The sequence below is a fragment of the Triturus cristatus genome, chromosome 6 (assembly GCF_964204655.1).
Source record: "Triturus cristatus chromosome 6, aTriCri1.1, whole genome shotgun sequence".
Lineage (NCBI taxonomy): Eukaryota > Metazoa > Chordata > Amphibia > Caudata > Salamandridae > Triturus > Triturus cristatus.
In genome coordinates, this window is record NC_140589.1 from 236854855 (window position 1) to 236869429 (window position 14575).

At 45.0% G+C, this 14575-nt stretch overlaps 1 protein-coding gene across 3 annotated transcripts in view; it reads right to left on the reverse strand.

Moving 5' to 3' along the window:
- Positions 1-3002: 3002 nt before the first annotated feature.
- The window catches only part of UBXN2A (UBX domain protein 2A), a 97294-nt gene continuing 85721 nt past the window's right edge, over positions 3003-14575 (reverse strand). For 2 of the 3 annotated variants that reach the window (XM_085610604.1, XM_085610605.1), the window contains 3 exons: positions 9215-9352; positions 5178-5342; positions 3451-4051 (listed from right to left, as the gene is read on the reverse strand). In XM_085610604.1, coding sequence (XP_085466730.1) covers positions 3850-4051; positions 5178-5342; positions 9215-9352 — 505 coding nt within the window. In that variant the 3' untranslated portion in view covers positions 3451-3849. Of the gene's footprint in view, positions 4052-5177; positions 5343-9214; positions 9353-14575 lie in introns of all 3 variants that reach the window. The other variant, XM_085610603.1, reaches the window with a different exon arrangement.

A 14575-nucleotide genomic window follows, 5' to 3' on the forward strand; every position in this document is an offset into this window, starting at 1 on the left:
AGGTGTGTTTGTTTGCATTATTTTTGCCTCCCTTCTGTGACTGGAAGTATAAACTACTTTCGGCTCGACAAGATAATATGTCAACGTACAAAACCACTTATTCCTTGATTGTACCCTTCAGATGGAGCCTTATGCTTTAGGGTTCAATGATAAGTTTCCAACTCCTGTTCCACAATGTGTGTCTTTATATCAAACTAATTTGTACTAATTAATTAATTAATTTATATAGTGCGGCTTTTCACTCGTGAGGATACCCAGGCACTGCCGATGGGCACGGGGGAGACTGGGTGATTTTCCCAGAATCACAGGATGTTGAGCCAACGCCGAGACGCAAACCCGGATCCCTAGCTCCCGAGTCAACAGCTCTGGCCACTGCTAAGATCCTCTCCACGAATATGGGGTTTCCATGTGACTTCTTGCAAACCAAACACCCATAGGGTAAACTCTGCATGATTATGCTAAATTTGCTTGATGTTTGTGTTCTTGTTTCATTTGTCAATTGCTCGTTATGCTTTTAGTTCTTTGTTCCCGTGTTCTCACAAACTGAACTCAACTGGCTCAGGCAAGATTTTCGGCGTCTCCAACACCTGATGAGCCTAGGTTCCAGTTTGTGATCACTTTGTGATCACTTTGTTCGCCTATGATTGGCTACACCGCCCACAAGAACGCCACCCGCAGACACCACCAACTCATCAGGACCGCCAAGAGGACCGCCTTCAAGGACCGCCTAGACAACAGCGCACACAATTCCAAAGAACTCTTCAGCATCGTGAAAGAACTCTCCAACCCCAGCTCCAACACCAACGACATTCCACCTTCACAAGACCTGTGCGATTCACTGGCCACCTTCTTCCACCGCAAGATCGCTGACACCCACGACAGCTTCAACACCAACACCCCCACACCCACCGCCGAGACTACCAGCTCGCAGGCCCCCACCCGCACCAGTCGTCTGACCTCCTGGTCCAACGTCAGCGTCGAAGACACCAGCAAGACCATGAACTCTATCCATTCCGGATCCCCATCTGACCCATGCCCTCACCACATTTTCAACAAAGCCAGCACAGCCATCGCACCCCACCTCCAGAAGACAATCAACATCTCCTTCAAAACAGCAACCTTCCCGAAAAGCTGGAAGCACGCCGAGATAAACGCCCTTCTGAAGAAACCCAAGGCGGACCCCAAGGACCTCAAGAATTTCTGGCCCATCTCCCTGCTCCCCTTCCCGGCGAAAGTCACAGAGAAGATTGTGAACAGACAGCTGACCCGCTACCTCGAAGACAACAATCATGGACCCGTCCCAGTCCGGCTTCCGGAGCAACCACAGCACCGAGACCGCCCTCATCGCCGCCACCGACGACATCAGGATCCTGATGGACAAAGGAGAAACTGCCGCCCTCATCCTCCTGGACCTCTCAGCAGCCTTCGACACGGTCTACCACCGCACCCTAGCAACACGCCTCAACGTCGCCGGAATCCAGGAGAAGGCCCTGGCCTGGACCACATCCTTCCTCTCCGATAGAACCCAGAGCGTCCGCCTCCCACCCTTCCAATCCAAGACCACCGAGATCATCTGCGGCGTCCCACAGGGATCTTCCCGACGCTGTTCAACATCTACATGGCACCACTCGCCTACGTCGCACGACAACACAGCCTCAACATCATCTCCTACGCCGACGACACCCAGCTGATCATATCCCTCACCGAAGACCCCCACACCGCCAAAACCAACCTCCGCAAAGGAATGAAGGCCGACGCCGAATGGATGAAGGACAGCAGGCTAAATCTGAACTCAGACAAAACGGAGGTCATCATCCTCGGCCCAACCCCATCAGCCTGGGACGACTCCTGGTGGCCCACATCGCTAGGAACAGCCCCAGAACCCACCGACCACGCACGCAACCTAGCGGTCATCCTCGACTCCGCCCTCTCCATGACCAAGCAAGTCAACGCCATCTCCGCGTCCTGCTTCAACACCCTCCGAATGCTCCGCAAGATCTTCAAATGGATCCCCTCCGACACGAGAAAAACCGTCACCCAGGCCCTCGTCACCAGCAGACTGGACTACGGCAACGCCCTATACGCAGAAACAACAACCAAGCTCCTGAGACGGCTGCAACGCATCCAGAACGCCTCAGCATGACTGATCCTCGACGTCCCCCGACGCAGCCACATCACACCCCACCTGAGAGGCCTGCACTGGCTCCCCGTCAACAAGAGGATCTCCTTCAAACTCCTCATCCACGCACACAAAGCCCTACACAACGCCAGACCAGCATACCTCAACGACCGACTCAGCTTTTACACCCCCGCCCGCAGCCTCCGGTCTGCCAACCTCACCCTCACCACAGTTCCACGCATCCGGAAAACCACCGCAGGCGGCAGATCCGCCTCCTACCTCGCCGCCAAGACTTGGAACACTCTCCCCACAGACCTGCGTCAGACCCAGGAACAGCTAGCCTTCAGACGACATCTCAAGACCTGGCTCTTCGATCAGTAGCAATAGCAGCACCTCCCCCTCCTCCCCCCCAGCGCCTTGAGACCCCTCACGGGTATGTAGCACGCTTTACAAATGTCGTGATTGATTGATTGAATGTAGGACCTGAATGCCATGCACTTCAGACATATCCTAGCAGTGAATGAGCTCTGTATTAGGCATATCGGAAAAGAAATAACAAAGCTCACTATCCTTGGAAATGTAATAGACCTAGTTATGACACCTTGTATCAAATGAGCAAACTATTCCAAAAGTGACCAAATCATCAGTGAATAAAAAAATCGAAAGAGTAGATCCCAACTAATAACACAGCAGGATTATTTAAAATCAATCAACATAAAACACTTCTCAATATTTATCATAGCATTAATTTGATCTTCTCTTAGGACCTGCGGTCTTTTTTTGTCACATACACCGTTTTCATATGGGACACTTTCAAACTAAATTAATTTATCTTTCCGACTTTCGGCATCTAGGCAATTTTCAATCTAAGCGGTATTTTTTATGTGTGTGTGATTTATTCATACCATCGAGCAGGCTTAGGCATTTAGGAAACCAACTTGTGCCCATGTAGTATCTAGTATAGCTCATGTAGCTTAGCTAGAAATATATTAATAACATAAACAACTTGTTCCTTCAGCCCCAGTAATGCAAGTGGGGGGGGACTAGACATTTTGATGTGGAATAAATTTGAAAAATTCTCGGATAATGCTTCCAAGCTACCTACTGCTGGCTACTTGAGAAGGAGTGCAGGGACTGTGCCTTAGGTAAATCAATGTTCGCTCTCGCTGAACCTGGAAAATGCATAGTCTACGATGGAACGTGTCTGGGAGACACGGAGTACGGACACACACTTCGAAATATAAATACGGTCAAGTCTGATTTCTGGTGGCAAAGAATAAAGATGTTCTCTCGCATTTGCCAATTATGTCCTCTTATTTTTCTGATTCTTTGGTTTGCATTTGTCTTCTCAGAATATTTTCACTGAAAGATCTTGTTGCTGAGCGCTTCACAGTATAAACACAAATAGCACCAAATTAATTTCCCTAATGCCACGATCACTGTCAGCAGAACTTTCAATGAATCTCTTTGAAGATGGTTTAAAATAACAGTGCAGCTTTGCACCGTGCTACCAATTACTGGGTGTAGGATTTGTGGACAACGCACAGTGTGAATAATCAGATGTTCACTAGTGTTAATTGTTGTTGTTCCAGCGGGTGTTACAAAGACAAAATTGTTAATACTGGGATTGTTTTCATGGCAAGTTCAACATTTTTTCCAGACAGATTGTCCTCTAATAATCTTTTAGCTGCCATGAAGGCAGACAGCAGCAATTAATTTTAAGAAAGCCTTTAAAACTGCAAGGGACCAGAGGTTGTGAAGATTTCGGTTTTCTGCAGTCTTTGAACAAGAACAGAATTTTGAAGCCGAGCTTCCTCCAGAGTTAATGTCTCATCCAAGGGTTCTTGCAGAGGAGGAGATGTTGTAAGAGTAAAAGGGACACGTCCTTGGCTTCCCTGAACTCTCTCAATGAAATCTCTGATGTGACTTATCCTATGGGAAAACAAAAACATAAATGAGGTGTGAATGAATCATAATTTTGTTTTTCTGCAAAAACACAGCAATCCAGCCTTACTGGCATTACCACGGTCAGCCACATTAAGTACACAATGGCCTTTTATGCACCTTTCTTTCATCCGCTGTCTTCCTTGCCAACGGCATTGCTTACTTGATGGCAAACTTCCTCTAAGCTCTTGAATCCCAAATGTTGCTCTTCAATGCAATTACTTACTTGTGTTTAAAATGTATATAATGCATATCAAGCAACTGGGACAAGTTTGCTCAAATTGCCTTTTCGACATGTTTAACTTTAATAAAAAATTGGATGTGTAGTTTTTGAGTACGTTTCCTCCCAGCAAAGACCCTAGACACGCATTCAAAGCTGTGAAACGAATGGTGATCAAAATAAGTACTGACTCAACAACACACAGCGCATCACCACTATAACGAACCTTGAAACAAAAAGTACAGAAGGAAAAGAGCAGGCCTCAGGTGTTTACCTATTATGCAGTAAGGGTCTGGAACTCCATACCAATCCAGAACCATTAGCCTCCTTCCCTTATTCACTTGCACAAGGGGTGGACCAGCCATCTTTTCAAACTACACTATGTCACATGATATCCACTTTGTTAATAGACTTGAAACTCAGGGCTCTTTCTGCAGTTCCTTTCTCCCACTATCCTCAGTCTATTCGCTGTACTATGCTTTAAGTGATATTTAACTAACTTACCAAGTTAAACCCCTTCCTGTCTTATGCTGTAGTCATTCAAACATCATGCGTGATACAGAAATACATTTTCTTTGTATTTTAAAACTCAAGTGGCACATAAGGTTACTTTGTCTATGGGCAAGAACTAAGGCATCTCCCTTTTAGAGGGTACAAAACCATTCTGCCTCTCAAATAATTAAAACTTCAATAAAGGCTATCCATTCTTCAAGATTATGTAATTTCTGATCTAAATGTTGTCACTATATACGTTCACTTCAAGACTGATTAACACATTATGAGTTATTAAATGTTGCACATAAGACATTTGTAAAGGTGTTTCTCAACCCTCCAACATACAGAAATGTGTTGCATTTTGTCCGACAATAAGGCAGGATTGTGAGATGTAGTCACCTATGAGAAGTATTGAACTTCTGTACAACTCTCTTGCCATCAGCTAACCAGATCTGAACATGGGTGGCAGGTTCCGAATCACTGACGTTCACTGGTGGAAGACTGTGGATTTCATCTGTTTCATCATGATTAATCCCACCAGCAGAAATAATGCTTGGTGTAGCACTAGGATAAAAAAAAGATAAGTACGGTTTTGGTAAGATCACCATTCCAAATGAATCTACAGAATATAAAGACAATTTGCTTTTTAAAATGATCTGCTATTTTCGGATCGACGAGAACCTTATCCTTTTTTAAGTAGCATTCTTCATAAAAGTTGGTCATCAGACACATTAAAATACTATGCCAGAATGACATGGATGTGGCAGATTTTATGCAAGGCTGCTTGAACCTATATTGGATTTCACTTAAGCAATACGTCATGTGTACAGTCTTTCTTTGCAACACTGCTCAGTGGTCTGAACACCCACTATTACAGGAGCCCCTGTGCTGGGTTCAGATCAGGTGCACAGAAGGACGTCCGTTAAGGCCTCATTAAAAGGCAGCAAGGGTTCCGAGCTGAAGACCCCAGGTTGTAGGACCTCTGTCAAGAAGTTAGTCTTGACGGCCAACATAGGAAGCTGCAGTTCCAGGACTTCCGCAGCCCTACGCACCACCATAGCAAATGATGCCCCCTCCTCTGTAGCCAAGGTAGGTGGAGACTGCATGTCAGAGTCTGGGGAGGTGTCCTAACCACTGGCATCACTCAGTTCCTCATACCAGTCCATCTCTTTTCGGTGCTGAATTTCTAAGGGATCCTGCTCCCCCTCCTAATCCTCTTCATCCAGCCCTAACCCTTCAGAATAAGGCAGGTTGAACGACATGCAACCGTACAGCTCCGTCAGCACCGATCTCAGCATAGGAGGATGCCCGACCGGCTCCATGACATCGTGTATGAGGATGGTGTGTCCCACCGGTGGGTGCCGGCGATTCAGAGGATTTTGGCGCTGGATGCAGTGCAAGGGAAGGTCACTGTGGAGGTGCGACCGGTGCCGGTTCGGACCCGGGAACGGGTCCACTCTGAGGCCGTGGCTGGAGCCGCGGAACTCACTGGGACACCTCCATTATCTGTGCCTGCGGAGCTCGAAGGCGCGCCGGCAGGGTCAGACCGCCCGAATATGGCGCACATGGCATCATAAAACTTTTTAAGCTAGGCGGGGGTCACTCCCGGACCCGGAAAGGCAAGGAAGCGCAGAGCTGACCCAGACTCCAGCTCCGTGGAGCGGGGCGTCGAATGCAGAGGTTTCTCTGCCGCGTCATGAGACGGGCGGGGTGAAGTCGAAGCATGCTTTGACTTCTTGTGGTTTTTGTTATGCCTCTTACCTGACGAAGAGGACTTGGATTCACCGGAGCGGTGCTCAGACCTTCCTTTCGACCAAGACCTGGACCTGGACCGATGAGGCAATCTCTGAGAGGTGCCGGGCCGCGAGCACCTTTAGGGACCGCTCCCTCAAAGCCTTTGGCGCCATGGTCCGGCAGTCAAAGCACGACTTCGAGTTGTGGTCGCACTCTAGACACCTAAGACACACTAAGTGGGGGTCCGTGACCGACATGGCGCTGTGACAGGCACAACACGGTTTGAACCCAGACGTCTTCTTACTTGACATGACTCATACACACCAAAGGAAGTCAACAAAAAGTTGCAAAACGTCTGTCATTGGCTCAAAGACATGGTATCAAAAGAAAGGAAATCTGCCTCAGACACTTACTCTCATGAGGAGAAATTAAAATGGCTTGACAGAGGAATCTTGGCAATAAGAAGTGGAAAACTGCAGTATCAGGTCTTAATCTCCTTTGAAGGAAGAACATGCTCCATAGTAACGGGTATGCATGTACAGCTGATGAGGACACTTTTAAGCACAAGCTTCTGAACCTCTCATTCCACCTATGGGGGACACTTGCAGTAGGTTCCAAAGATCCAAGATTGGTCAATGATGCATTTCTGTGTAATTCCATCTATGACCAGGGAAACTGGTTTGTCAAAGAGTTGGGAACGATAAAAGGCAGCATCCAACATAGATCCCTGAACATCTCCAGGACAGTTCAAGAAGCACAACCAAGCAGGTCTAAGAAGAACCACAGAGCAGCCCTGTGACAAGCCACAGAGTAAAGACTAGACCTAAGAAGTTGTCAAGCTGCTCCAAAGAAATCCAAAACAACATTGGCAATTGTTCCTCTCGCATGGTACTGAAAAAATATGAACCACCATTTGTGCCATTTTTTTTGTTAAAGAGCTGCAGGACAGAAGAGCCAGGCTCGCCGATGAAAACAACGTCTTCCCTACAGATTCAATCCACTGAAACTCACACTGAAACATAGGGTGGGGCCAGGACGCCTGCAATAACTCCTGTAACAGCAGAGGCCCACGGCTGCAGCAACTCAGATGATGGATGAGAGGATATAAATGACAGGTCACCTGGAGCTGGGCCATGATGACTTGCAAACTGATAGTCAAAAACCTGCAAAGAATCTAGCCTAACCCAAGTGGGCATAACACATTCCAAAGAGCCCCATTAAAAGGAAACAGGGGTTTTAAAATGAAGGAGTCAGATTAGAGAATTTCAGTCAAAATCTCTGCAACTTGCAAGGACAAGTGTAGAGCTCGGTCACCTTTCCCAAGACAACCTTAAAAGAAGGAAATCCTCCAAAGAGACCACGGAAGAGCAAAGACAACCTCGGGATTAGCACTTAAACCACTGGAGTTCTGGACTGACTGAGAGCTTTTCTATTCGCTCACTACTGATCTGTGCACAAAAGCCCTTGATTGAAGCCTCCACAAGGCCCTTCAGAAGACCACAGTCGACCTTCCACGTGTTCAATGTGCCCACAATGTGGCCAAACCCAGAGTGTTTAAAAAATGGAGCCAGCGCTGGTACCGTAGAATACATTAATGTCATCACCAAATCTAGATGCAAGGCCTTCGACAGCACATAAGTAGCAGCAGAGTCAAAAATGCCAAGATGCAGGGTTACGGTAGGAGCACAATCAATGGGCCCCAGGCACTCTGGGTCCTGAAGGAGCACAGGAGAAGGCTGAAGGACAGAGTAATGTAACAAAGTCTGGGTTAATGCCACCACTTGAAGGGGATTAGCACCAAGAGCCAGAAGTGGAACCAGAACCACTAGACAAGAAGCCAGGTACCAGTGTCAGGTTCATGTACACAAAGGCAGGACATGGATCTGAAGCTGATGTAGAGGACAGAGTCTGGAAACATGCCCGCAAAACCGTAAGACCTGTCCCACAGCTGGGAGCAAAGTAAAGATGAAAAGAAGAACTACATTTGATACATGTTTGGACCTTGGAATGAAGGGCTTCCTCTGGAACAAGGCTTTATGTCCATCCAGGGAATGGGACCTGGCAAGGTGCCGACTCTATTACTCTTTGTGACTCCAGGCATGAAAGAAGTTCTCTCCTGGCCATCAATATACACTGCAGAGAAGATACCATAATTTGAAACAGGCTTGGAGGCATGTGGAGGGTCAAAACCCCAACAATAGTTACAGAAATGGAGGTCAACTGTGTTTCCACATTAAAGGGTGTGGAATAAAATGAACTGACGTCAAAGCACTGGGGTTAAGCATAATACAGCTTTGTGATGGTACATCCAGGGAGATGCAGGTGTCGAGTGGGAGACATGGTGCCACCTGCCAACACAGGAGAACTGTTTCAACTCTTCTGACACATGCATGATGTCTGGGAAGATTCATGGGGTAAGGTGTCTGCAGGTAGAGGAGTACATGAGAAATAGCTATTTCTCACTATCTACTTTCACACTTTCCTTCTGATGTCCTTTATGCTTTTTTGTACACATTTCATAACACTCTGGTGAAAATCCAATATATAGAGCACAACAATAAAAATAATCAAAGTGACAACAATTTTATTAGAACTCCAAAAATATCAATTAGAAATCCTTGCACAAACACTAATGAAGAATGGCATGGGAAATAAACCTCCAACAGACTCTGGAATGTAAAAAATAATGTCAGACTTCTCACCTTCCAAGCCTATACCCATGTCCAGAGAATGGGCAAAACATGGGCTTCTTTAATGCATAGTCTTCATCTTTCTTATCTTCAAACTTCACATCAAGTTCATCTTTACCAAAAACAGTGTGTAACTCGGGAGGTAGTTCGCTGAAATATAAAATGTCTCTTTTATTAACACTATCCTAAAAAGGAAATTTACGATTTACCAGTAAACACTGTAAGCAGATAAGTAAAGAAAACAATGTGTAAAAGGTCAAAAAGAGATTAAGCTGCACTAGTGTGAAAAATGTTTTAACTTTTGTTTTATAAGATTTTTTTAACAAGAAACAACAGTGTGCCACAAAAATATCTCTGAATTTAATTTCAATAGTTAACACATGAATGGTCTAAAAAACTAGATGATGTGGTGAATCTTTGCCATTCAATATCAGCGGTGCCTTATTGACAGGCTCATTAAATCACTTATTAGTGACCTTTTCATTCTTGTTACTTTATGTTAAACAGATTTAGGGAGGGTTTAGCCTTTTGTTTCTCCTTTGCCTTTTTAAAGGCTGCTTCCAGGGTTCCAAATTCTTGCACCCTAATTGTTTTTTACTTAAACCAGCCATTATCCCCAGGTATTTCTCCCTCATGACCGATTTAAAGGCATCCTAGATACCTGGAACACCAACCTGCCCTGTATCGTTAAAATGAAAATATTCCTCCATTTGAGTGCAAACCTCAGAGCAGGATACGGAATCTTGTAACCTGGCTGAGTGAAATCTTCATTTACCTTCATCAGGTCATGATCTGGTTAGGGCGAGGAAATTAGTAATCAACTTAGATTCAGAAATCAATATTGTGAAAATGTGGGTCCTAGTTGGATTGAAGTAAACTATTAATGATAAGTCTATAAGCTATCCTGGAGGTGGTTCTGTGGACGTGGAAAAAGAAGGTAAAATGCTTGCCCCCGCCACTGATAACTCTCCTGTTGTAATTGAGAATTTGAGAGGTTTTTAAATCTTTCGACAAGGCAGCCAAATGAGAGGGAAGGATACCAGGTTGATCTACTACTTCGGCAGTCCCTCCAACAAAGAGAGTTATCTGTGAAGAACAGCATCCTGTCCCATCTTGGGGGCAATCATAGTTGCTAAAGTTATCCTCCTGATGTGCATCCAACCCACTACCATCAGGAACCTCCCTTCCTTATCTTTTTTTTGATTTTCAGGGCAAGCAAGTGCAGTGAACTGTGGAGGAAAAGGGCTACTCCACAGTGTTGTTGGCGCCAAATAAAAGAAGACTGTGGGATAGAACTTGCCCTTAAGGCAGACTTGATAGTCATAATTCAGAAATTATTCCTGCAAAGTAATAATGTCATATTCACCCCAATAAGAAATTACAAATCGACACCCTTTTATTTAGGCCTGTAAGACCCTCTTCAGGGCCTACTATGCCGCAACCATGGGAGATTTGGTTGTTTGCCTCTGATGTCCCAGGGTAAGTCTTATTATGGTTCTGCAAACTGGGTCAAGTAAAACCCTTTCTGCACTTGACTTTCCAGGTAGAAAGGTTGAGCAGTTCTAGGCTTCTCACGTAGGTTGTGGGGGGAAGGGTTGGAGCTCATAGCTCAACAATCAAACGACTGAAGTGAATGTCCAGCCCACTGCTCATCATTGCAAGAAAGAAAATACTTTATTCACAGTTGCACTCAATACTGCACACTACAATAACCAACATGCCAGTGTCTCTGAATAGTGCATTGTCAGGTACTGCACACCCCCCTACCCCCCACTCACTGTCTGACAAACTACCTCCCCAGGCTTTCACTATGGGAGTAACTTCAGTTGCAAGTCTTTGCAGTCTTATCCCTTCAGGGGATGAGTAAGTCCGTTAAAGATTGTTTCAGAGCTGCCCACTGCTCCAATGGCATGCCGGCACACTCGGGAAAGCAGCAGCACACCGGCAGTCATGATTGGACCTTCTTCGGCATCGGGGCAGAGCCATGTTTAGTTGTGTGCCCGTTCAGGCTTCACTTGGTCATCCTCCAGGAGGGCACTATGCCACTCCCCTTTTATCACTCCTCCTGGGATACCTAAGCTTTTTTTCCCCTCCTCTCTCAGGACGCAGGCAGTCGCTTCGGAACACAGCTTCTCCAGAAAGAGATCCAGACTTCAGGCGATGTACCTCTCACTTCTGAGTGACTGGCTATCAGGCATACACAAGCTTTGGTTGCACAGAGTACTCTGAAGATCATTCCCTTCCTTTGCCATACAGCACTTGGAACTAGAACTCATTTGGGTCCCAGATTTATGTACAACTGACAGACAGAAGATGTGGATCCACTGTTTCAACCTACAGGACCGGCTTGGGTTGGTTCTTCTTTCTAGCATTCTCTCCAGACATAGCCTTTGTGTAGAGTGATGGTTCTAAAGGTAGGGCTGCCTTCATCCAGAAGTACCCACAGCAGAGGTAAAATGTCGTGAGAGGTCTACAGTCTGTCAAATGTCAGTGCTATGGAAGACTAATCAGCAGCTCCTTGCTGACCAAGAGTGCCTCGTCTCTATTCCCCCAACTTCATCGTCTAGGTCTTGTCCTTCCAGCTACAGGAATATGAGCAATACACTCACCCTGTCTGGAAGTACATCCCTCACCCTCCATCTTAAACAAGGGCAGTATGATGCCACCAGTGCACTATGTAATGAGCTCACCGACAGGTCAACAATCCTCTTTCAGAACTGAGGGTATACCTGGTGCACCCTCCAGGTCACAGAACAAATCCAGGACCACTCATAACCCAGGACAGGCTAGGCCTCAGACCTCAAGCTTAGGTTGGCACGATGCCAGGGTCAAAATAAAGAAAGGATACCAGATATGAGGTCAGGCACTCGAGTCATGGGAACACATCTATTTCCCATGCAGGGGACATTCCTGTCCACTCCAAGTGAAATGTTTGCAATGATTTCTGAAAGGGACCTTGTAAAACTGCCCCCTACATTCCCAAAACATGAAACTTTCTACAAACCAAAACTCGGAAATGCCAACACAGTAACTACAGGCCCATACAGGATCATATATTTCCTCCTAGGTAAAACTCCCTGTGCATTAGGTAGCTTAGTAAGCGTAGAATCATCTTCCAAGCTGCAGACAGCTGTGGGAGTTTTTGTGCATTTAATAAAATTGTGCATTATAAGCGTTATGCAGAATGTGGATCTGCGCTCAAGTTCACATTTGTACACATATATGATGCTATTGCCTTTAAAACAATTTTGCTGTGACCCGTTAAAGCCAGGAAAATGTAGCTTCTGCTACCTAGGCCTTTGTTAGGACTCATCGCCATCTTTTTCAAAATGGATGGCTCACCCTGTATATTCACGGTTTATTATTTCTGCAGCACACAGTCAAGTAAAGTTAGGTTTATGTATTTCAGAATGTCGAAGGCAATTTTCTAGCATGGGTCAGTAATGGTACAATAGTCACGGTTTCTTCCGCCTGCTTGCTCTATTGCATTTATTCACAATAGTTAACTATTTTGTAACTAGTTTGTTCTGCTATCTCCGGATGACGTTAGCACAGAGTGGGTGGAATCAATATTCATTTAGTGGGATAGTGTTTAAATGGTAAGGCAGTAAGACATGTTGCCAAAAATATTTTTGGGATGTTTTAGACCCCTATTTTGCTTCCTTGATATGTCAAAACAGGCTCCCAGATTGTAGTGATTTTAATCCTAAGAGATTATTAGGCATAGGGATTCTTGTGCTTCTTTGGTAATGCCAAAACTACTATTCACGGTTACAGAGAGGAGAGAATCTGTCTCTTGTGCAAAATTGCAGACACGTCTACCTAGGTCCAGATGAACTCTTCTGGTTGTCGTTTCTTTGGGAATTTTTTTTCTAAAAGAGATAATGCAGTACATTTCCTCTTTTAGGCTCCTGGACAACCCAACGAGCATATTTTGGCACATCTGGCAAAAGCGGAGGGTGCTTCACCAGTAACTGGGGTCCCCTTGGATGCAGGCATCTTCAAACTAATTTGTGCAGTAGCTTGTCATCTTTGCTGCTCATTTGTTGATTGATTCCAATAATATTTTTATCATATTCCCACCTACTTCGAAACATACAAAAATAAACACTGTCGGACAACTATTAATCCAATTTTTCAAGAACAATGGAATGCACAGATCAAGAACCCATTCTTCTGAAATACATACTTCCCGTTACTGACGGACACCACAATCAGGGAGTATAAGGTGGCAACATCAGTGTGACTTTGACATGTAGGGACAGCAGTTGAAGGAGCCAGCAACGGAGAAAAAGGCCATGTTGATATCATGTATATTTGATTAAGCTGGTAGGCGGTTCATCTTTGTGGAATTGAGGTCACTGATTCACACTGTAGTGAATCCACATCAGGGATTCAGGCTGTACCTAATTTCACTAAGGGCTCATGCGATCCCTTTCCTTCCTTTTTATTTATAGAATAAGGATGATGGTTAACTATGGGTCAGTTTCCATGATGTGCAAAAGTAGTTCAAACACGATAAGACCTCTTTGGTACCTAGGCTCTTTAGATAAGACTAAGAAGTAGAATATTAAAAGGTGTGTTTGACCCTCACTGAAATACGGCACAGGCTTCTTGTGTACAATGGATTTTAATCTTGGTGATTTTGACCCTGCTGAGCAACATCCTCGTTGTTGATGCATCTCTGGCACACACACTACATACATACATACACACACACACATAGGCTCCATGTATGACCCACACATAAATGAGAGGGAACACAGTTTTGGAGACTGGACACACTTTAAGCCAGAGAGAGCCAGACAGTCTTCTCACTGTTACACGTAAAATGTCCTGTGCGCCTGGACTATCAATTCTGCTGCAACCACTGTCTATCACTGCAAAGCCTGTCCCAAATGGAAAGTAGCCACCCTCAATAATTCACAGCAACATACTGATGAATGACAAAGAGAAACACAGTACACGTCCAATGGAACTGCATACTCGCTAAGTTCACTGTGGGTGAAATGAGGGCTAATTAGGGCAGGGTAGGGTGGGATAGATTTTCTAAGTCAAACACAGAACTTCCATATCAAACCATTTGTGCATGAATTGATGGTCATATCCAGGGAATGGATCTAATTATATAATTGGTTTCTCCTTTAAAATACATTCCAATTCATTCTAATAAAACTACTTAAAACGTACCTCTCTTATTTTAATGCAAAGACTTTCTAAATTTTAGGAATTTTGCTCACCGTGATGCTCGATTTTTTTTCTCAATTTCGAATGAAATTTATTCTTCAGCAAAAGAGATTTAAGGAGGACTTTTAGGCTTTTAAAGAATCTGAGTGAACAGCTAGTGCGATCTTGTCAAGTGTTTTAGTTTAT